General features: G+C 40.4%; 1 protein-coding gene across 1 annotated transcript; it reads left to right on the top strand.

Moving 5' to 3' along the window:
* Window positions 1-5,888: 5,888 nt before the first annotated feature.
* On the top strand, window positions 5,889-13,706 carry LOC111853643 (tumor necrosis factor receptor superfamily member 6). The gene is made up of 9 exons (XM_023830786.2): window positions 5,889-6,241; window positions 6,678-6,810; window positions 7,066-7,194; window positions 8,313-8,424; window positions 9,680-9,747; window positions 10,520-10,633; window positions 10,749-10,786; window positions 12,055-12,073; window positions 12,300-13,706. Exons 1-9 carry the CDS (start codon window positions 6,203-6,205, stop codon window positions 12,623-12,625), a joined length of 978 nt encoding a protein of 325 aa, XP_023686554.2. The 5' UTR covers window positions 5,889-6,202; the 3' UTR covers window positions 12,626-13,706.
* The last annotated feature ends 8,488 nt before the right edge of the window (window positions 13,707-22,194 follow it).

The following is a 22,194-nucleotide window of genomic DNA, read 5'->3' as shown; positions in this document are numbered from 1 at the left end:
CTCACGGGCCGCCCCCCTACCCACACACGCATCTATGCTCAACACCTCCCAGCCAGCATTAAGCCATCAAAGGATGAACAAGAAAAAGAATGAATGTTAGACAGTATAATAGGCATTCGCTCCTGCTAGAGATGCCTTTATTTGTATTGGACTGTTCCTTTTAGGCCAATGGGAACGCTCAGACTGTGTTAAAATAGCTTTTGTCAAAGCATTTGTCAAATAGCTCTGTGTGTCATCATCTCAATACCATTCTTTATCACTGACAATGAAGAAAAATACATATACCACAGGCATATTTATTAGCCGATGTCGGAACGTATAATTAAGTAACAACGTGTTGCAGTTTCCTTTAATATGACGTTTCATTCTGCTCACTTGTGAAATCTAAGGTTCTGTTCACCAGATGGAGTTGTTCATTGGGTGAACAATGCTGACCCTATTCAGTGTTACAATTCAATCAGTTAGGAAAAAGAGGGGTATTTCAGTGTTTTGAATGTAGCATGATATTTTATACTTCGATGTACTACAGATACAATCCCATCAAAGAAGTGTGCACACAAGAATGGCGGGAAAAGTCTTTTCAATCGTATGCTCACTTTGACTTTATAATCATATTAAGGTATAAAGAAGAATGGCCTGTGATGATTGGAGGATTGGCTCCTGACTCTGTACTGGGTATGCAGTTGGAAGATAGATAGATAGATGGATGGATGGATGGATGGATGGATGTGCAAAATAATGAAGTTTGTTGAATAAAGACAGGGGGGCTAGTGTTCCACATGGAAGCCTGTATCTTGGGCCAAGCTTGGGATTTCACAGTGGAAGGGGCATGTCCAGTGGTCACTGCCTATGTTCGGTGTAACGATAATAAAAATCTATGTACATGCGATTCTAGCTTGTCTCTGGGAATTCAGGGAAGAGTTGTGCCTGATTCTATCAACTCTGTCAGCTGTTAAACCAAAGTTAGGCTCACTTTGGTCGACCTGCATGGTGAATATCAGGTGACGTAACCGGCTGATCCTATCTTTGGTCAGGGTTTCTTTCATAGCTTTCTGGAGACACAAGCGCCTCCCTGTAAATACTCAAAAAGACACACAGTGAAGTTAACAGGAAAGTGTCCATGTCAACTTTAACATACAGTATCACTTTTGAAATCTATTCTAAAATGTACAACATTATATCTGCAAATATTACAAAAGAGAAAGTAGCATCAAAATATAATTTTGTTGTAATTGTTATTTCTCATTATTGTTCAGAGCTGTGGGGTGTGCTTTTAGGTGGTACTCTTTTTTTTCAGAGAGGGTACCACCTAATTTTATATTTTCAGCTTGACAAAAAAACACAGTGATAATCCCTTCTTTAAGCATTTTTCTTTTTTGAATTTCCTTTCATTTGTCACAATTAACAAAAAAATACTATGTTTTAGATTGAAATAGTTTAAAATAATATTCCAGACATTTTGATAAATTACGGTACCAAAATGTAGCAGATTATTCATTTCTGTAAATTAATTATTAGTAATGAGATATTGGTAATATTTGCCTAACATACAGGTTCTCCTGCGCCTGAAATTGTAAACCTTTTGTTCAACGTCATTTTAAACCTCTGACGTCTGCTCTTCTGCTTCCAGTGCCAAGCCGGCCGATGTCACAGCAGTCTTGTTTTCCTGTTTACTTTTCAAATGCCTTGCAGAATTCGGGCATTGAATGAAACATTAAATGAAGCGCAGCAGTTTAGTGTAAAGTGTACATTTCTCTGTTTACGTCTCCTGCGTTTAAAAACGGTTTTGAATTCGTCGGTACAGGTTGATACCTTAAAAATGCTGGGAATGTAGATTGTTTGTCAAAAAAATAAATTTAGCTTGCAACTCCAAAATCACTATGCTTAAGTCCAAACAAACATACTTATTCTCAAACCTTGTCCCAGAAGACTGCCCATCCACTGACCGTTACAGAACTATAAATAGTTGAAAGGTGTTTTTCTAAGAAATGTGATATTTGTAAAAGTATTTTAAGAATCGGCGTTAAACCAGGTCATTCAGTGATCGCATGTGGTCTTAGTTTCATTCAGTTAGTAGGCAAATGCATTTTGAATTAACATGAACTAATCTCCTCTGCAGTTATACTGTACTTTAATTAATGTTCACCTTCACACATGCAGAGAAGTTTAATCCCCCTTCCTCCTCACCCTTATAATTCCCCTACACAGAGCGCCCCGATTTTAAATGCAACACCAAAAAAGGAGCTATTCAGTAAATAAGCAGAGACTTGGCAGACTGCTTGTTCTCTAGGCATGTAAGGGAAGAAAGTAATTCCCCTGGAAGGTGGAGCCCGAGAACGCTGTCCTATGGGCTCTGCTATTTTTTATTTTTTTGCAATTGTAAAGATTTACAGTACGATCAGCATACTTGTACGTAGAAATTCCTCACGAAGATACGTCACTCTGGAGATCGTAACCATGTTTAGTGGTACGCTTTCCCCCCCCAGCATATTACCAGGCTGAAGCCAGCTAATTATTGGCAGTTTCCGATTCGTTTGGCTTTTTAAGAGCGTCTTCTTCCTTGGCTGAAGTTGACTTTTAATCGCAGCTTAACGTCTTCGCAGCTTCCTTAGAGGGGAATGCCCGCGGCTGCGCGTGCTGCACGGTTTATAATTAAGACATTCTGCAAACATAAAATACCGTATTAATAAAACGTTTAAAATGTAGCACGTATATTTATTTCATATATGTATTTCACAAATCTCTCTGTAATGTAAATCCTGGGATTACCAGGCATAATGGAGGTCTTATTCATCTATATATAAAACCAATCTGGGTCAGACTAATTTCAGTGTTTTCTTACAGTGGCGTACCTGCTGTGTACTTTGCATTTCCATATTTGCCTGAATTATTGGACATTTGAGACGCATGAAGTCGCATGTGCTGTTAGCATGTTCGTAAATTACGAGAGGGATAGGGGTTGTAACCTCCCAATAATCAAAACCGGATAATACATCCCCCCTCAATAATCATGCATGTCTCCCCCTAAATGGGTGGATACTTCACCCCCCTCACCCGCCAATGTTCAAACCGAAGTTACGCCCTTGGCTGTAAGACATAAGTGTTCTTCGGAATTTATAAAAAGAGCCTTTACTTCAGCCTGAGTCTTGGCTGATCTTAGTGGAGCTGCTTTAATTCAATAAAAAAAACATTAACACCACTACAAGTGTCGTGTTGTTTCCCTCAACCCCGTCCTGTTCCCGTTTGGCCACCAGAGGTCACTGCTGGCCATCCTATGCCCTTTCGTTGGGGGTATATCGATCCAGCTGTTTCCCCTCCCTTACTATGAAGTCCACATCTGCCCTTCGTGTACTCCTCGTTACCAGTGTTTGTATGCGGCCCTCCGCATGGGAGAAAATTTCATTTTACTGCTGGTGGAGTAAACCGGTGTATGTCATATCATTGTATTTCCGTTTTCCTTCTTGCCATTTTATTCATGGTTGCCAACTTTTGTCAGCTGGCTGGCAGATTTTCAATTCAAGACAAGTCAGAACACGCATTAACATGTATGTAAGAGTTTTGTTACTTTGTAAATAGTCTGTAGGGTCTGCAAAACTACCCCAACGCTTTTGATGTAGCTAATTTTAGGTTTATAATGGAATAATGTAGATATAGGCTACCGTACGATTTCTTGTGTGAGCGTGAGTATCACGCAAGATGTGTGGGATGTGGCACTTAATGCGAAACACTCGCAAAGATTAAGGTGCTGCAGATTGTAACGTGCTACTGTTATTTCTCCTATTTTTATGTATACAATTTCACGGTTGGAGTCGATACAAAAATGTACTACACTTAATTTCGTGGATTTCGGGACTACTGCAGTGTATGATGGGTACAATATTTGGAGGCTACTTAAATTTCATCGTCTGCAACTGCTACAACTGGCACAGGCAGGCCTTAGTGTGAATTTGGAAAGGGGGGGCATGGTCCATTTTTTGCCCCAGAGCCTATTGTACAGCTTATCCGCCACTGGATTTCAGCACATATTGTAATGAACACACAACATGCATATCACACTTTAATGTACCATATACGGCCAGTGTTCTGTCGAGTTGAGCTACTTTGTCGAGTTAGGCTACCGTAGTGCTAATCGATAGCCCTAAACCTAACTCTTACCCTAACCCTAACCCCCCAGAAACCCCTAAAACCCTTACCCTAACCCAAACCCCTAAAACCTAACCTTAATCCCAAGACATACGGAACTGCACATGCGCTAAAAGGCTCGATAGTACGTCTCGATAGGTAGCTGAACTCGTCAGAACACCTGAGCCCATGCCAAACTCAAACAGGAACCCAATACTATCAAAATCAAAAGAGAGAAACCATTAATGCTCCCCAGTATATATAGGGTTGTGCGGAGGCCACCACTTCTCCTTTTGCCCACTCCGCAGGTAGGCTACCCCAAATTCCCGCTATCTCTAAAATCCGCAGAAAGGGATAAGGGATGGGAGGATTGCCCTATAATAAACACTGAATAGCCCAAGTCCTCCAGCCGCTACAGTAGTGTTTCAAATTACATAGTTAGATAACAAGTTTATATATATATATACACACTCACCTAAAGGATTATTAGGAACACCTGTTCAATTTCTCATTAATGCAATTATCTAATCAACCAATCACATGGCAGTTGCTTCAATGCATTTAGGGGTGTGGTCCTGGTCAAGACAATCTCCTGAACTCCAAACTGAATGTCAGAATGGGAAAGAAAGGTGATTTAAGCAATTTTGAGCGTGGCATGGTTGTTGGTGCCAGACGGGCCGGTCTGAGTATTTCACAATCTACTCAGTTACTGGGATTTTCACGCACAAGCATTTCTAGGGTTTACAAAGAATGGTGTGCAAAGGGAAAAACATCCAGTATGCGGCAGTCCTGTGGGCGAAAATGCCTTGTTGATGCTAGAGGTCAGAGGAGAATGGGCCGACTGATTCAAGCTGATAGAAGAGCAACTTTGACTGAAATAACCACTCGTTACAACCCAGGTATGCAGCAAAGCATTTGTGAAGCCACAACACGCACAACCTTGAGGCGGATGGGCTACAACAGCAGAAGACCCCACCAGGTACCACTCATCTCCACTACAAATAGGAAAAAGAGGCTACAATTTGCACGAGCTCACCAAAATTAGACAGTTGAAGACTGGAAAAATGTTGCCTGGTCTGATGAGTCTCGATTTCTGTTGAGACATTCAAATGGTAGAGTCAGAATTTGGCATAAACAGAATGAGAACATGGATCCATCATGCCTTGTTACCACTGTGCAGGCTGGTGGTGGTGGTGTAATGGTGTGGGGGATGTTTTCTTGGCACACTTTAGGCCCCTTAGTGCCAATTGGGCATCGTTTAAATGCCACGGCCTACCTGAGCATTGTTTCTGACCATGTCCATCCCTTTATGACCACCATGTACCCATCCTCTGATGGCTACTTCCAGCAGGATAATGCACCATGTCACAAAGCTCGAATCATTTCAAATTGGTTTCTTGAACATGACAATGAGTTCACTGTACTAAAATGGCCCTCACAGTCACCAGATCTCAACCCAATAGAGCATCTTTGGGATGTGGTGGAACGGGAGCTTCGTGCCCTGGATGTGCATCCCACAAATCTCCATCAACTGCAAGACGCTATCCTATCAATATGGGCCAACATTTCTAAAGAATGCTTTCAGCACCTTGATGAATCAATGCCACGTAGAATTAAGGCAGTTCTGAAGGCGAAAGGGGGTCAAACACCGTATTAGTATGCCTATGTCTCACCGTCCCCAGTTCTGACAATGTCGCATGTTCCGCGTCCGATCTGTGGATCTACTGCCCTCTGTGGTTTCCCTAATAAAATCCCCTTCGGGGATTTCTCTGCGCTAAGACCCCCTCTGGGGTTTTCACTCCTCCTCGCCTCCTCGGACACGACAAACATCCTTGTATTTAACATCAATTTACTTTTTTTTACTTAGGTTTTGACTAATGTAATCAACTATAGACATGTAATCAACCTGTTTACTATCGTTCCACAGCCTTGCCTTTCAGTTTGACACGCTCACCACACCCTCTTAGATCGTTACGCGAGAAGACGATACTACGGAGGAGTCTCTGGCCTTGTGCTAGTGTGCTCTTCGCGTCCCGTTTGCTTATTTTAGTTTAATTACTGTGGCTTGTTTTGCGGGAAAATGAAGTGTGGACTGCTTGTATTAGCTCTTTTTATTGAGGTAAGAGCACTTTGCTGTATTCTCATGTAACATCCGTCTGGTGTTTTATTTAAAGTTACGAGTTTACAAGTTGACGATCAAGTTTTTATTTTTACAAAGAAATAGCATTTTACATTAGCAGAATTATCATGCATCTAGATTTTATATATAATATAATAAGGGTTTATGCAGTTAATGATAAATGAAAACATCATATTACACTTTCACTTTCACTTAGCCTATTTGAAGTTCGCTAAAATAATGTTTACAAACCTATCTATTTCAAAATATATACTAATATCTTATATTAATCTATCTTATTACGGAATTAAAATAAATTTTCGGTTCAATAAATTGTTACAGTAGGCCTGATAATAATAATAATAACAAACAGTTTCCGGGTATGGCCGTATCGTATGTAATTTTACTTACAGTTTCTTTTTTTTTGTATTTCCAGATCGCTTTGCATTCGACCACACCATTTTCCTTTCAGGAAGGATTTCATCTTGAGGGAAGACGTGTGAAAAGAGAGCAATGCCAGCATGGTGCTTATGATCAGGAGGGGAAAGAATGCTGTAAATGTCCACCTGGTAGGAATCTTCTGTAATACTGCTATTGACCCTGAGTTATAAATGCGTAAATGTAATTTAAATAATGACATAAAGGTGCACTGGTTTCCCTGTACTATTTGTAGTGTGTGCTTATGTGTACATGTGTTGTTGTGGTGGACTGGTATCCCAGGTGTCGTGCCTGTGTATTTTGGGAAACACTCGCAAAATCCCCAAGGTGGCTCGTGTCATTGTGGTTCTCATTGACTGATATTCTGTAATTGTTCTTTTTAATAGGTCATTATGTCACAGTGAACTGTGGCAAAGATAATAAGACAAAGTGTGAGCAGTGCCAGGAAAACACGTACTATGAAGAACCCAATAGCAGGATGGAATGTGAGCGGTGTAGATCATGCAATGCAAACGGTACGTACCATAAAGAGTGAATTGTTTCTGTTTTTAAATGGAGTGAGGTTGTGACTCAGTGGGTAGCCCACACGCAGGGTTGCAGGTTCAATCGTTGCCCTATTTCCACCCCATTCCCAGCCTCTGTCCGAAAAGCTGGTTAGGTGAAAGGTTAGGTGTGTGATTGGTTGGCTTGTGATTGACTGGCATCCTATTGTAATGTGGGGTTGTATTTGGTGGAGAAGAGGCGTTGGTACACATCTCAGTCATGTGCTGTGTTCCATTTGAACTCGGTACTCGGAGGTGAGTACAGGCATTTTATGGGTTCCACCGAAATAAAGGTATCTGATTACGAGAAAGATCTCGATGTGTGTGTTGATGCTTCCATGTCCCACTCTCGCCAGTGTGGGGATGCAATAAAAAAAACCAATAGAATGTTGGGTTACATCTCTAGGTGTGTGGAGTTTACGTCAAGGGAGGTGATGCTACAATTATACAATTATACAATTGGTAAGACCCCACCTAAAATATTGTGTGCAGGTTTAGTCACCATACCTTAAGGACATTGCTGCCTTGGAAAAGGTTCAACGTAGGGCTACAAGAATGATTCCTGGTCTTAGAGGAATGTCTTATGAGGAGAGGTTAGCTGAACTGAATCTGTTTAGCCTCGAGCAAAGGAGACTAAGGGGGGGACATGATCCAGGTATATAAGATTCTAACAGGTCTGGATGCTGTTCAGCCAACTGGCTACTTCAATATTAGTTTAAATACTCGTGGCCATAAGTGGAAATTACCGGGAGAACATTTTAAAATGAATTTGAGGAAGTTAGAGTATGGAATAGTCTTCCTGCTAGTGTAGCGGAAGCTAAAACCCTGGGTTCGTTTAAATCAGAGCTAGATAAGATTTTAACAACTCTGAGCTATTAGTTAAGTTCTCCCCAAACGAGCTTGATGGGCTGAAAGGCCTCCTCTCGTTTATACATTTCTTATGTTCTTATGTTCTTAATTGCCATTCAACTTTAAATGTATATCTTTATAAAACACATAAGAGACTTCAGCCAGAACTTCCATATTATTCGAGTGTTGGTGCTCTGTATCAGCTGATAAGATCTTTGACAGCAGTTCAATTTGTCTTCCAGTGCATCAGAAAACAGAAGAGACGTGTACACCATTACGTAATACAAAATGCAAGTGTATGGAAGGATATTGGGGGGTCTGTCAGGACACCTGTCAGTGCCATCCTTGTGACAAGTAAGTTGTGACATTAAACTGTTTTTTTTTTTTTTTAAATCAGTTTGCATTTTTCTGTATTCTGTGCATTATTGAATAACTAAGTTAATTTGTGTAGCAGGTGAGTAATAAGTACTGACAGAGTCATAAGAAAAACTTAGGCCAAAGTTTTCGGATCAGAATCTTTATGATCAGAAAGTGACCCTGAAACTCATACAGCATCACTTTTCCAAAAATGTAACAAAAAAGAATTTGCGGCTATATCATATGCAGATTAGCATCCACAAATGCTGCTCCTCTCCTCGCTGTCTCTGCTTGTTCCCATTAGCATTAGCCTCCACAAATGCTGCTCCTCTCCTCGCTGTCTCTGCTTGTTCCCATTAGCATTAGCCTCCACAAATGCTGCTCCTCTCCTCGCTGTCTCTGCTTGTTCCCATTAGCATTAGCCTCCACAAATGCTGCTCCTCTCCTCGCTGTCTCTGCTTGTTCCCATTAGCATTAGCCTCCACAAATGCTGCTCCTCTCCTCGCTGTCTCTGCTTGTTCCCATTAGCATTAGCATCCACAAATGCTGCTCCTTTGCTTTTATAAATATGCATTTCTTATACATTTCGGTTTGCATTTGTTCCAGTTTAACTCAAATGAATTTTAAGTTTAATTATATTGGGTGTAGTGTTAGAGGTGACGGAGTGGACCTGAGAGGTGCTGGATCACAGAGTTCACTGCCAGTGGTTCAGGAGCTGAGCTCTGGCACCTATTAACTGCTGGTAACACAGCTCAGTGGATACTACTGACGCCTCAGGTTTCCAAAGTCGGGGCTTCAACTCCCAGCCGCAGATGTGCATGGGGTCTCCTCTAGGGTACGCTGGAGTACGCCATGCATTAAATGCATTAGTTAGGGTAATTGATTTCTCTAACTGGTGCCCATATTGTGTGTGTGCACTAATAAAACTTTGGTTGCATCAGTTTTGGAAGGGAACGTGGTAAACCAGTCAAATCCAAAAGCTTCAGACCGCAACGACTGGTAGTTTACTGAGTTGGTAGTTTGCTTTAGTGGAGATAGCATGTTGGAGGAAAAAACCAGATAGTTTTTCAATTAGCCATTGTTCACCTCGCTATCTGGATGTGATGATAAGAGTTGTTCTTTAAAACTTATTTGGTGTACACCTATATTACGTTCAAGGGTCTTGTGCTTGGTTTGTCAGCAGTTTCAGAATGTTTGAAATCATATTACTGTCTTGGTCTGAAAAATAACTTTTTTTCTTTTTTGCTTGAAGATGCGAGGGCCACAATATCCTTGCACCCTGCACAGACACAAAGAACACTCAGTGCGGAGAACCCACTGGTAAACACCAAATCTTTCTGTAAACACACACGCACACACTACTGATGCATTGTTCCTGCATGCTTCTCTATATGGCTGTAATTTGAAAAATAATAATAATCAAGCACAGATACTAGTGGAAACATCACTAATATTTTCCCACTATAATCCCGATCTATAAAGTGAGAATGCTTTGATGTTGATCAAATGACAGCACACAACATGCGTTTATATACATGGCCAAATAAGTGATCAATCAGTCAACACTATCTTCCTGCACATCAGTTCAAAAATTAATTGTCACAGATGATGTCACAGAGGTTCTTTCCTCTGACCTTTCTGTCTAAACCAATATTTCCCAATCCGGTTCTTGGTGACCCACAGACAGTCCACGTTTTGCTCTGGGAGGGAGCAAAAATGTGGAGTGTCTGGCAGAGAGCTGAGAGTGAAGAAAAACATGGGTCATCAGGGGATCCCTGAGGACCGGGTTGGGAAACACTGGTCAGAACACATTTTCTGGAGCAACAATGTGTCGTTATGCTTGTTTTAGTCCAGGGGTAGCAACTCCGATCCTGGAGTGCTGGTACCCAGCAGGTTTTCCATCCTACCTGGACTCTGATGAATCACATCTGATCACAGGCAGATAGTAACTCATCAGGTAGGATGGAAAGCCTGCTGGATACCAGTACCCCAGGATCGGAGTTGCCTACCCCTGTTTTAGTCCAGTGCTAACTGTGTTGTTTTTCTTTATTATTTTTTTATTGTGATGTTGAATAGTTTCTGTCTGTTTTAGGTGACATCCATCATAAATGGATTATTCCAGTCATAACACTTGTACTTGTACTTGTACTTGTACTTGTACTTGTACTTGGATATTTCTGGATGAAACGGATGGTCTGTTTTAGCGGTAAGTACCATTAGTAACAGCAAGTGTTATAAGTGCATAGCGACCCTCAAATTTTAATTTTAAATGTACATATATATCTAATATATATCTAATTTGCTTCATTTTTTGTAAATAGGAGTTGAGAAGTGTCCAGTTGAGTTGACTGAATTTGAGGTGGGTAACATTTCATGCTTGCATGTATATGGTTGAATATTTAGTAAATATGTGTGATGGAATTTACATGAATGCAGCATCCTTATTAAGCTAATTGAGTATAATTGTTAAAAAAATGAGTTTAATTAAATTCCATACATTTGCTGAAATAACCCAGAATAGGGCATCAACCCATTGCAGGACACACTCACACACCAATCAGTTACACTCAAACACCAATCAGACACACTCACACACCAATCAGACACACTCAAACACCAATCAGACACACACACACACCAATCAGACACACTCAAACACCAATCAGACACACTCAAACACCAATCAGACACACACACACACCAATCAGACACACACAGGCCAATAAGACACACATATGGGCAGTTATGGTTTTGGAGTGGGGGGAAACCGGAGGAAGCCCCACAGGGATAGCATGCAAACTCCACACACACGGAATCCAGGTCCCTGAAGTGTGAAGCAACACTGCTACCCACCGCACTACCCTGCTGGCCATGATTAATTAAATTACATTTTAATATTTTGTTTATTATGCTACTTATCCAATAAACTGTGAATAGTTTTCAGATCTTAACACAGTAGCTCATGAAAACCTGCAGCTTGTACCTCCACTTTGATCAGACCATCCCACGGTTTTTTTTACACTCTTCTTTTATTAATTAAATTTTTACTAACACAACAATAATTGTGACGTGTAAGCAAATTAGTCCTCGATACTCATATTTCAGTAAGGGGAATATCTTAGCACAATTCTCTTTCTACATTCTTCTCACTGTTAATACCATTAAGTACAGAAAATTGTAAATCTATAAACAAGCACCCTGAGTAACTCGCTCTACGCTAAACTTGGGAGGGGGAACGTGGCAGAATGCTGGCTCAGATCTATTAAAAAAAAAAACACTTCTCTTGTCATAAATCTTGATGTCCTACTTGTGTGAGGGTTTTTTTTTTCATTGTCGGATCATATAAGCTAGTGGTTCTCAAACAGTGGTACTCATTGTCATTGTAAATAAGAAACTGTTCGTAATGCTTTGCCTGGTAAAATAAAGGTTAATGAATGTACCCAGAGCGCCCCCATGTGGTATACGACAATCATGGCAATTTTCAACCATCTGGTATTAGTCTGCTTTGGCCTGATCCAACATTGATATAGGTTATTTAGTGGTGATCATATGCCTCGTTTAGTATGTAAACTAATTGTGAATGTAAAAATTTAAATGTAACTAGTGCAACTTATTTGTCTTTTCTAGCCCATCCCATTAATGCCAGGTTAGTACACCTACTTTTCTACTTATTTTTACTTAATTTACTACAATTTACTACAATTTACAACAATTTACGACTGTTAGCATTAAATATGCATAATATTATTGCTTGCAGACTTAACCAATACAACCTCAGTTCACAATCCCAGATTTGCTTAAACTCTAAGAAAGTGATTTATTGTCATACGGAGTGGCCTGGTGCTAACCTGGAATCTCCTGACCTTCTGTAGGTGTCGACCTCTCGAACCACTTGTACGACATTGTGGAAGAACTTGGCCCGCAGCTGGTTAAAGAGCTGGCAGTTGGATCTGGCATCAAAGAGGCACAGATACAGATGCACATTAATGAACACCCACACAATGCTAAGGAGCAGTGTTACAGCATACTGAGGGACTGGTACGAAAAAAATGGGCTGAACCAAGCTTTTCCAGAGCTCATGAAGTTCCTGCGAAGAAACGGGAAAAACATTAATGCAGATAGACTTAACAAGTTAATTATCCAGAAGACCGAAGAAACTGCACGTGTAAATATGGACAATCCTGAGCAGCCCGCTTAGCACTTTTAAACATTTTTAAACCTCTGCATTTGATAAATGTTACAAATGTAACATTATTAGAAAACTTGCTTAATTAAATCAATCAATGCTTAATTAAAATGATTTACAGAAGAGCCAGGTGGACAGCTCAAGGCATATTGTGTACAGCCAAAAAGATAAAAGAGTAGCTAAATTATGGCAGTAACAACAAAACTGTCGTAATTTGTACGGTTTGTACTGCCTTTCCTTTTTTGTTTCTCAAATATTCCAGTGTCATATTTCCTGAATTTGAATATGTGTCATTGTTGGAATCTCACCAAAAAAATATTTAGGAATACCATGTTGCACGTGAATGGTTTTAAGGTGCATATGATTCAGTAAATTACAAGCGTGCATATTTTATACTGTGTCATCTATGGCATGCTTAACTGATGGATCCTACCTCCACTGCAGATTACATTATTTGAGGATGTTTTTTTAACAAAAGTAGCACACAACTGAGGAAGCAGGGCCAGGCAGTCCCTAAAACTTTTGGGGTTAAGGACTTTGCTGAAGTGACGACAGCGACATCGCACGGCCCCCCATGGGATTTGAACCACGACCATCTCCTAACTCACAGAGCCAGACACCATGTCTGTGAAAACTTGCACAAACTGTAATATTTATTCATTTAAATTTTATAAGTAAAAATGTCTGAGTATAAGGTGTTTTTTTGTGCAATTATTTTTAGATTAGCAGTAACCTCAAATGTGATATATGAAATTATTTTATTATTGTGTTACATAAAGTGTTGTTTAGACCTTGATGTTTACATTTAGCTGCTTAACTGTAAATCTTTTTATTTAAAGCAACTTTCAGTGTTTGTCATGCCCCGCTCATCCGATCCCCTTGTGCCATGCCCCCTCCCCCTCACCGCCTTGTGTGGAATCCCTGTGTCACCAGCTGTGTCCAGTTTTGTTCAATGTAGTCTGGTATATTTAAGTACCTCCCTGTTTGTCTTCTCCCAGTCCTGTCATTGACGTTACCGCCTGTTTTGTCCCGTGTGTCTGACTGTTTCCCCAGTAAAACCCTTGTTTCCCCAATAAATCCTTTGCTTCCCCGACTTCCTGGACTCCCGTTCCTCTGTGTCCACTCCGTGCCCATTCAGCACTTAACAGTGTTACCCATCTGGATATTTTGCTGGAAAGGTTCAATAGTACAGAAAGTTTTGTACTTATAAAATAGGTTCTAAAACTATGAAAATGGTCAATTTAAACAAATTAGGGCACTTTTCCACTGCTCCAGGTATCGTTATTTTGGTAGTAAAAATTTGGTACTTACCGGGGCCCTTTTCTGCTGATTTCCAGTCAGGTACCCAAAACTACCAGCAGGCAAGGTACCAAACCAGCTGGGGTACTTTTTCAGTACTTTGGGGCAGGACTTTCAAATGTGGTTATTGTCAGTTTGGTTGTGCAAATAACCAGTCTAGCAAACAAAAAAACAAAACATCTGCTGTCCTGAAAAAGTGTAGCGACGAACTCAGAAAACAACGATACATTAAGTCAAAGAAAAAAGGTAATAATGGACACATGGACAAATGAAGAGACTCAAGTTTTAATTGACAACTGGTCAGAAGAACAGATATTTATTTTCTGGGGCATTTATAAAGCAAAAAAATGACTGCAAAATACATTTCTTGCAAACCCATCTAAGAATAATTTAAACACCAAGGATGAAAATGATTGTGATTGTCTTGGCGAGCGCATGCAGAGCGCATGCAGAGCTCATGCAGAAGCGGTAGGAGCAAACTTTTTAAACATATACTAGGTAATCTTGAAAAGGAACAATCATTAAAATTTCAAACCTTGCTAAGTTTTGTTTCCTACAACTGAATAAAATGTTTTAGCGAAACTTAAACCCCTTGTACTATGATGTCTGGACAGGATGATGAAGCCTGATCTCACATCAGCTGACTATCACGGTCCTTGAGATGTGAGAATTGCATGTGCATAACATGATGTTGGTATTAATATTGCACGTCGCCCTGCCTATATACTATTGCCATTTTTAAAAATGTATTTAAAAAATACTCCACCTTGTTGTTGTAATGATGTCATTCAGCACCGGTACCAGTTTTCATGCCAGTGGAAAAGAGAAGTGCTGTACTTCTGGTGCTTCAAAAAAGAACCTGGTGCAGTGGAAAAGTGCCCTTAGCAAAATAGTAACACACTCTTAGCTTTGGGTGATTTCTACTTATTGTCATTTTTGTAATGCAATGTAAACTTCATCATTTCTTGCTTTGAATCAGCCAGTACTACCCAGCACAGGGACGCTTTGATAACCAGTTTTGGACAGGATAAAAACGATTTGTATGTTTTCCATAACCATTTGTCCACTGAGAGCCTCAGTAAAGAGGACAAAAGTTAGGATGATTCCAACGGCCCCTGATTGATACAATTTTTCTCACACAAGCTATTGCACACAGTGATAATGCATGTGAATGTGATGAGTGTACAGAGATGTTCGAGAGAGAGAAAGTATGATACTGTGACAGAGCCAGTCAGCAAAAAGTAACTAATCGGGCTAACATCATGTTGTATGCTGTGACTTTTGGGTCCTCCGTGACCTTGCACTATATTTTGTTGGGGGGCAAATTAATTTTACAGACACTGGGGGTCTCCAATGACAAATACCCATATTAGAAAATGCCCTTTATGGCCACTATTGTAAGTTAATCTTGTAATTTTATGTATTCGTTCACGTATTTATGTCATAAATGGTATGTACAGTATTACACCTGTTTAATGTTTTACTGATATGTTTTGTTAGTGTCTGCCTCGAGTTTGAATGTCCTGTAAATTTCTGCCTCCCCAGTGCTGCTGTTAGTTGGAATGTTGGCAGAGGGCCATCATTAAAAGCTGGTTTAAAAGAGCTGTCTACTTTATTTAGAATGACTCAAAACCTTGCTACAATACTATGTATGATAGAGTTTGAAAATGTGTGTGAGCAGCAGGACTGCTGTAAGCCCCCTCCCCTTGTCCCCCCCGCCCCACACATATATTTCCCAACTGCATACAGTTCAACTGGTTAAAATGCACATACAATGCATGTTCCATTTGTATACTGCAAGGAACTTTTTTCTGGAACCAGAACCATTTTCCGGAACTACAGTAGATACTTTTGTCAAGCTGGCATCACAAGAACTTGGCCCCATTGTTGTCCCTTGGAGGCTATTCCAGAACTCCTTTTTAGTTCCTGCTACCTACTATTGATATACCTTTGTACAGTAATGCCAGTGCCAGTGGTGAAACTTGCCAGTGCCTATTAGTGAAATATTGTTACAGTACATTGTTTATTATATTTTGGAAATCAAAAGAGATCAATCTGTTTTTCAGATTTACTAATGAATTATAAACATGTCTTCGGTCGTATAAATAAAATGAAAGGCTCTGGCCCATTTTGATCAGAATCGTTCCTCCCAATAGCTAACAAATAGCTAACAAAATTTTTTCCCAAATACAGTGATCCCCCGCTATATCGCGGATTTTTCCCCGACGCATCACACTTCTCTGCGATGTGTGTGTATATATATATATATATATATGATCCAGTTCCCTCCTGCCATTGGCCCTGGTGAGAAGGCGCTATATATATATATATATATATACATACACACACACATTACATATTATTATCATTATTATGTTACTCATATCCTTAGCCCGACATCCACATATCATATGCGTTTACAAAGTGTGTTTTAATAAGTTTACATGTGTTTAAAGCGTGTGGGAGGGGTATTTTAAGGCTTAAACTATAAAAAATGTTTATTTATATGGTCTTTCTATATCGCAGATATTCACCTATCGCTGATGGGTCTGGAACGTAACTTCCGCGACAGGCGGGGACCACTGTATATATTTTGACTAATTATTCCAGCAGATTATTTAAATGTTAGAAGGCCCTTTTGGGCCCCCGTTGGCCCAGGGCCTGGGGACAACTGATCCAGTTCCCTCCTGCCAGTGGCCCCTGGTGAGAAGGACAGCTGTGTGCTTAAGAGAGTGTGACACAATCTCTGAGAAGACGAAGTAGGAATTTTGGCCTATGTGGCCTCTCATGCTCATATACATGATGACCTAATTGTGAAAAGAATGAAGGTGTAACATGTAAACAGGATTAATACGTAGGTTATCCAAGGCTACAGCCTAGGGCCCAGGCTAAATCAGAGCCCCGCCCCACCTTCAGGAAAATGGGATGGTTTAATATATTGAATCTTGTAAATCCTCTGGCACGATGCATGTCCTGGGAAGTTCTAACACCAGCACCCTGAGATATTGATCGGTGACAGCATTGACTTTGACTGACATCAGCGCTGACGTTGATTATCGATGTTGCATCATTTTTAATTCAAAGTTGTTTCCCCGTCAGCTTCACTAAATCGCTCAAGTGGCCATATTAGCCTAGGGATCCAAGAGAAGTCAGTCTGCTCCTGTAAACACACAGCTGAGTCTGGACTTAAAAAAGCATCACTACTGTACTTTGGTATCTGGTTCGGACATCTATCTAGATGCCTCCTGGACGCTTCCCTGGGGAGGTGTTTCGGGCATGTCCAACCAGGAGGAGACGCTGGGGCAGACCCAGGACATGCGGCAGAGATTATATCTCTTGGCTGGTCTAGGAACCCCTTGGTAAACCCTCGGCGACAGGGAGGTCTGGGGATCCCTGCTTAGACTGCTGCTCCCGCGACCCCACCCCAGATAATCGTCAGAACATGGATGGATGGATGGATGGATACAAGCCAACATCAAATACACCTGATATCCAAATTTGGCTTTGAAATGTTTCTATGGACACCATTACTGATAGCACACCCTTCATAAAATATTTATTTTTATTTTTTTTTAAATTAACGACGTGATGTGAAACGTTAGTTAGCCTAATTTGACCCATTAATGTGACAGAAACCCAACATTTAACATGGTCAGGGTAGCCCAGCCTAACGCTTATATTTAATATGTTTCATACAATTATTTTCACTCCAAACCCTATACCAGGTCGCTGTTTTGGAACGTTTTTACACGTAGTGATCACTATTTTGTCTTACAGGATGATATGCCACCTGCGCGTCATATCCCTGACAGTGCTGCATGGTTCACATGCACATAACGGGAATGTTACCTGTTTTCCTTAGAAGTGCGCACCTGCAGCTCCCGAATTATTATCTATCATGCTGATACTGACTGCTCTAGCTCTCAGGCAAATGTACTGTAGGAAAACTCACTGCGTGCAATGACTTTTGACTGGTAGTGTATATACATAAAAATATGGCAATTCGCAAAGCAAACTGGTGGGGGCGCCAACGATTTATTTTTTTTTATGGACGCAGCCGGGTTATCTACAATAACATCTAAATTTCGTCATTGTGATTAATATCACTAAAACACCTTTAATGTAATTTCACAGGAAAGGGTAGTCAGTGACGGGATCTGTGGTTAACTTCCAATTCGGAAATTTATCCAAAGACAAATATTGATCTGAATTTAATATAAACAGCATTACGGTGAAGTACACACACACGAACACTGATGCTAAATAATAATGCACTAACCGTGAAAATGCTGTTTATTTCTTGTATGTGCTTGTAAAGGTCATAAAATCTAAATATATTAATAAAGGTTAGAGGCCTAACAAATTAATGTTGAATTAAGGTGTCTGAATTCAGTTATATTTTCAGGAATAGTTTCTTTTATAAGCGAAATTAAAACAAACAAACAAATAAATAGTAGTAAACCAATAAATTAGTTCTTCCGTGAAATATATGTACTGATCGCATACTGTCTTTACTGTAGTACGTGAAAATGATGCACAAATGTCACCGTTTGTTAACAGTATAATTACAAGTGAGACGGCAAATAAACATTCCCCGTTTTGTTTCCTATCCACTTTCCGGTGTTATTTCCTACAATGAATATGAAAGTGCATTTTTATGCAATATATGAAATTGTTATTTCCGGCAGACTTGGGGAGTACACGTTTTACAGTATTCAGCATTATTATTTCCGCTCCGGGAATTTCCATTGCAGAGCGACCCTGTGATGTCCCTTCTTTGATAGTACTAGGGAGCAAATTTACTCAGTTTCCTCTAAATCCCATTAACGAACTCGCTGGTGATAAGGTTTCTAATATCTGAACTTTGTTTTTTTGTTGTACTACGCATAAATGTGTGCTAAAAAGTTTAAATGAACTTCTTTGTACATATTTGGGAAAAGGAACCGGATGTAACGTCCAGCCCATATATGGTAGTTTTGTCGCAAGTGAAAAGCCCCCTTTTTCAGTAGCGACTGAGGCGAATCGCAAGTGCTTTTTTTTTATCTGTGCGGACCAACAAATTAACTCACTTTACACAGAACCCATGTCCAGACAAATTTAGGGATTAAATATGCATTTCAAGGGAGTATGTAATTGGGGTAATCCAGTTTGGACTTTGGACATTTAAAAAGCTAAGGGAAAAGGATTGGGAAATATATCCTAAATCACATCTTGGATTGCAGTCATGTAATATCATCCCACTAGGTATTTTGAATAGCAGTCTTCAGCTATACGGAATTGTTTTTAATCTGGTGTCTGATTTTTTTGCATCTTTTCCAGGAAATTCCAGATAATGAGGAGAGGTTAGCGGAACTGAATCTGTTTAGCCTTGAGCAAAGGAGACTAAGGGGGTATATGATTCAGGTCTATAAGATTCTAACGGGTCTGGATGCTGTTCAGCCAAATGACTATTTCAATATTAGTCTAAATACTAGAACTCGTGGCCATAAGTGGAAATTAGCGGGAGAACATTTTAAAACAAATTTGAGGAAGCACTTCTTTACACAGCGTGTAGTTAGAGTACGGAATAGTCTTCCTGCTAGTGTAGCGGAAGCTAAAACCATGGGTTCCTTTAAATCAGAGCTAGATAAGATTTTAACAACTCTGAGCTATTAGTTAAGTTCTCCCCAAACAAGCTTGATGGGCTGAATGGCCTCCTCTCGTTTGTAAATTTCTTATGTTCTTATGTTCTTATAATGTTTATATTTGAACCAAAATTACCACTTTAACAATAGTGTTGAAGGTTATCTACTACTAAATGTCACAGTGGAGCATGGTGCGGGCAGGAAGAGAGTGACGATCTACTGGCGGCTCCGAGATCACAAGGGGCTTATTAACAAAACGAATCACCTTGCAAAATCAAAAGGAGCAGGTCATAAAGAAACAGGGAAAAACAGTGAGAAGATAAACTAATACTGACACAACCAGGAAACAGAACTATTAAGGATTTACTACTATAACCCAAAAAGAAACAAAGTTACGGAACAAGGCAACACCAGGGGCAAAAAAAGGCTAAGGAACAGACCAATTGATAAAAAGTAACATAATCGCAGCACATCAGCACATCATGCAGTGACTGATTCAAGAGCAGGACAAAGGGAGGCCCTAACTAGGGGCAGGTGTGGCTACACAGGACTAGGGGCAACGAGGAGCAGGTGAGGACAATCCAGTCGATTACAAGACAACAGGTAATAAATTACAAACACAGGAACTAGAGAACATTGTCAAATACTGAGGGCAAACACTAGGAAGGACTAGGAACCCGAACACAAGCAGAACAGAACTGAACTAGACGCAAGCAGGACAAACCAAAACGGGAAGCAAAGATAACTAATAAAGACTAGGAAAAACGGAAAACCAATAAGCCTGTAAAGCAGAGGGTTACAGCCTCGGTACTCTACACTCCACTGAGCTATGCAGCAGTCCAGGGCAAATGGAAACACACCAGGGGCTTTAGAACTAAGACAGAAGGAACGGGTTGCTGGCCAAAGGGGGATCGAGCGCATAGGACAGGGGTGGACAGGCACTGACACTAAAGTGTTCAGATAAGGTAAGGCAGGGGGTGTCTTATGATGAATTTTGCCCACCGGCTCACTGGGAAATTGCCAGGCATGCCAGCTGGGCCCACACCTTTACCAGCTTGCCCCCGAGCACACAGTTCCAATGGTGCCAGCCCAGATAGGGTTCCTCTTGGTACTCGGTGCATGCTCCTTGCCTCCCTCTCCTAATGTAAATGAACAATGTTTTCTTTATTTTGAACGCAATGCTAGCTGTGCCGTTAACTATTTAGGTCTTCAAAAACATTTGTGTCTACCAGTTGCTGGTTGGTTGCAGGCTTTGAATTTGCTTGGTGCAGTCATAAAAAAATTGACTCAGAGTCAGACAACATAACACATCAGATATTTTGAGGATGTTTCTTAGGGTCAAGAGTTATGGCAATAAAACAATGTAAGATGTGCAAAATATTTATAAAATACAACAAGTTTGCAATCTTAAAATCATCCCGCTCCCCTCTCTCTGAGATCAGGATGGGACCGGGATTCATTCTTCCCAGACTGGGATGGGACTGCATTTTCTTTTTTTACCTCTATCGTGGGATTGAGACAGGACTGGAATTTTCTTGTGGGAGTGGGACGGGACAGCAGTGAAAATCCCCGCTTGTGTCACCCTCTACCACAAACCTTCTATAAAACTAATTCAGTTAAGTATTCAGTAGAGTGACATCAGAAATTGTAATCTGACTTTGCCCTTTGCGACTAGTAATGGCTTGCAGGCCCATCCACAGATGTCTTGTGTCAACATCTCCACACAGTGACTCCATCCTATCTCTCTAGTCTGGCTTTGCATGTTTGATAAACCCTCCCCAATGTGAATCTGACTGCCAAGAACCGCTCACGGTTTCCGGAGTTCAAAGTGTTCCCTATAATTCTCTTTTTACATCATCATAGCAATATGGATGCAAGCTGGTTACAACTTGTTGCCATCTTGGCGGTGACAGAAATTTAATAACTAAATTATATCAGAACCCTCTTGGTTGCTAGTAGGCACTTTATACTTTATTGGTTCCCTATCTTTTTTCTGTATTTGTCATTTAATTAAATGGAGACTTGCACTATGTTAAAAAGGATTATTATAATAATAAAGGATAATTAATTATATTGTGCCAGGTGGTGTTCATTTAGGCCGTGTTGGTACTTGTCAGTGTCTTTTTTTTAATTCCCTAGATGGGAGTGATATCAGAGTGTTTTTGTCTAGACTAAGTTTTCCCATCTACTGAAAACAATGCCATTCTGTTTATGCAGCAGTCAGGCATTCCTGGGGATTCCAGTAAACAATTTCTCTCTAGCTCTTGATGGATTCCATGTTATGAGTTTTGTAGATGATTCACCCTCAGCATCCCAGACTTTGCTGTCCGCGCCGATGTGCAAGAAAGATACTGAGCTAGATGCTGTTATAGTACTAGATGGATTCCTTGGATCTACAAAACCAGATCTTTCGGATAACAAACAACAAAATTTAAAACACTGTTGTGTCTCCAATTAGTTCCTGCTTTTAGGGTAAGACTTTACTTGACAGGGCACAAATAATATATATTATAATTACACCCTAGCTATATCGGGAGGGACATATCCCCCCCCCCCCCCCGCCCCCAATATTCAGATGTGCTCACAATGTCCCCCCTCAATAAATTACAATATATCATAATGCAATCACAGCCTTGATTCCCCCCCCCCCCACCTTTG

Source organism: Paramormyrops kingsleyae, chromosome 20 (assembly GCF_048594095.1).
Source record: "Paramormyrops kingsleyae isolate MSU_618 chromosome 20, PKINGS_0.4, whole genome shotgun sequence".
NCBI lineage: Eukaryota > Metazoa > Chordata > Actinopteri > Osteoglossiformes > Mormyridae > Paramormyrops > Paramormyrops kingsleyae.
The sequence above is the reverse complement of the archived record's forward strand: the minus strand, read 5'-3'. Positions and strand labels throughout refer to the sequence as shown.

Excerpts from the sequence above, each read along its gene's own strand:
- LOC111853643 (XM_023830786.2), top strand. The coding sequence starts at position 6,203 with ATGAAGTGTGGACTGCTTGTATTAGCTCTTTTTATTGAG. Across the intron at positions 7,195-8,312 it reads TAGATCATGCAATGCAAACG|TGCATCAGAAAACAGAAGAG; the intron begins GTACGTACCATA and ends TTTGTCTTCCAG. Across the intron at positions 9,748-10,519 it reads TCAGTGCGGAGAACCCACTG|GTGACATCCATCATAAATGG; the intron begins GTAAACACCAAA and ends TGTCTGTTTTAG.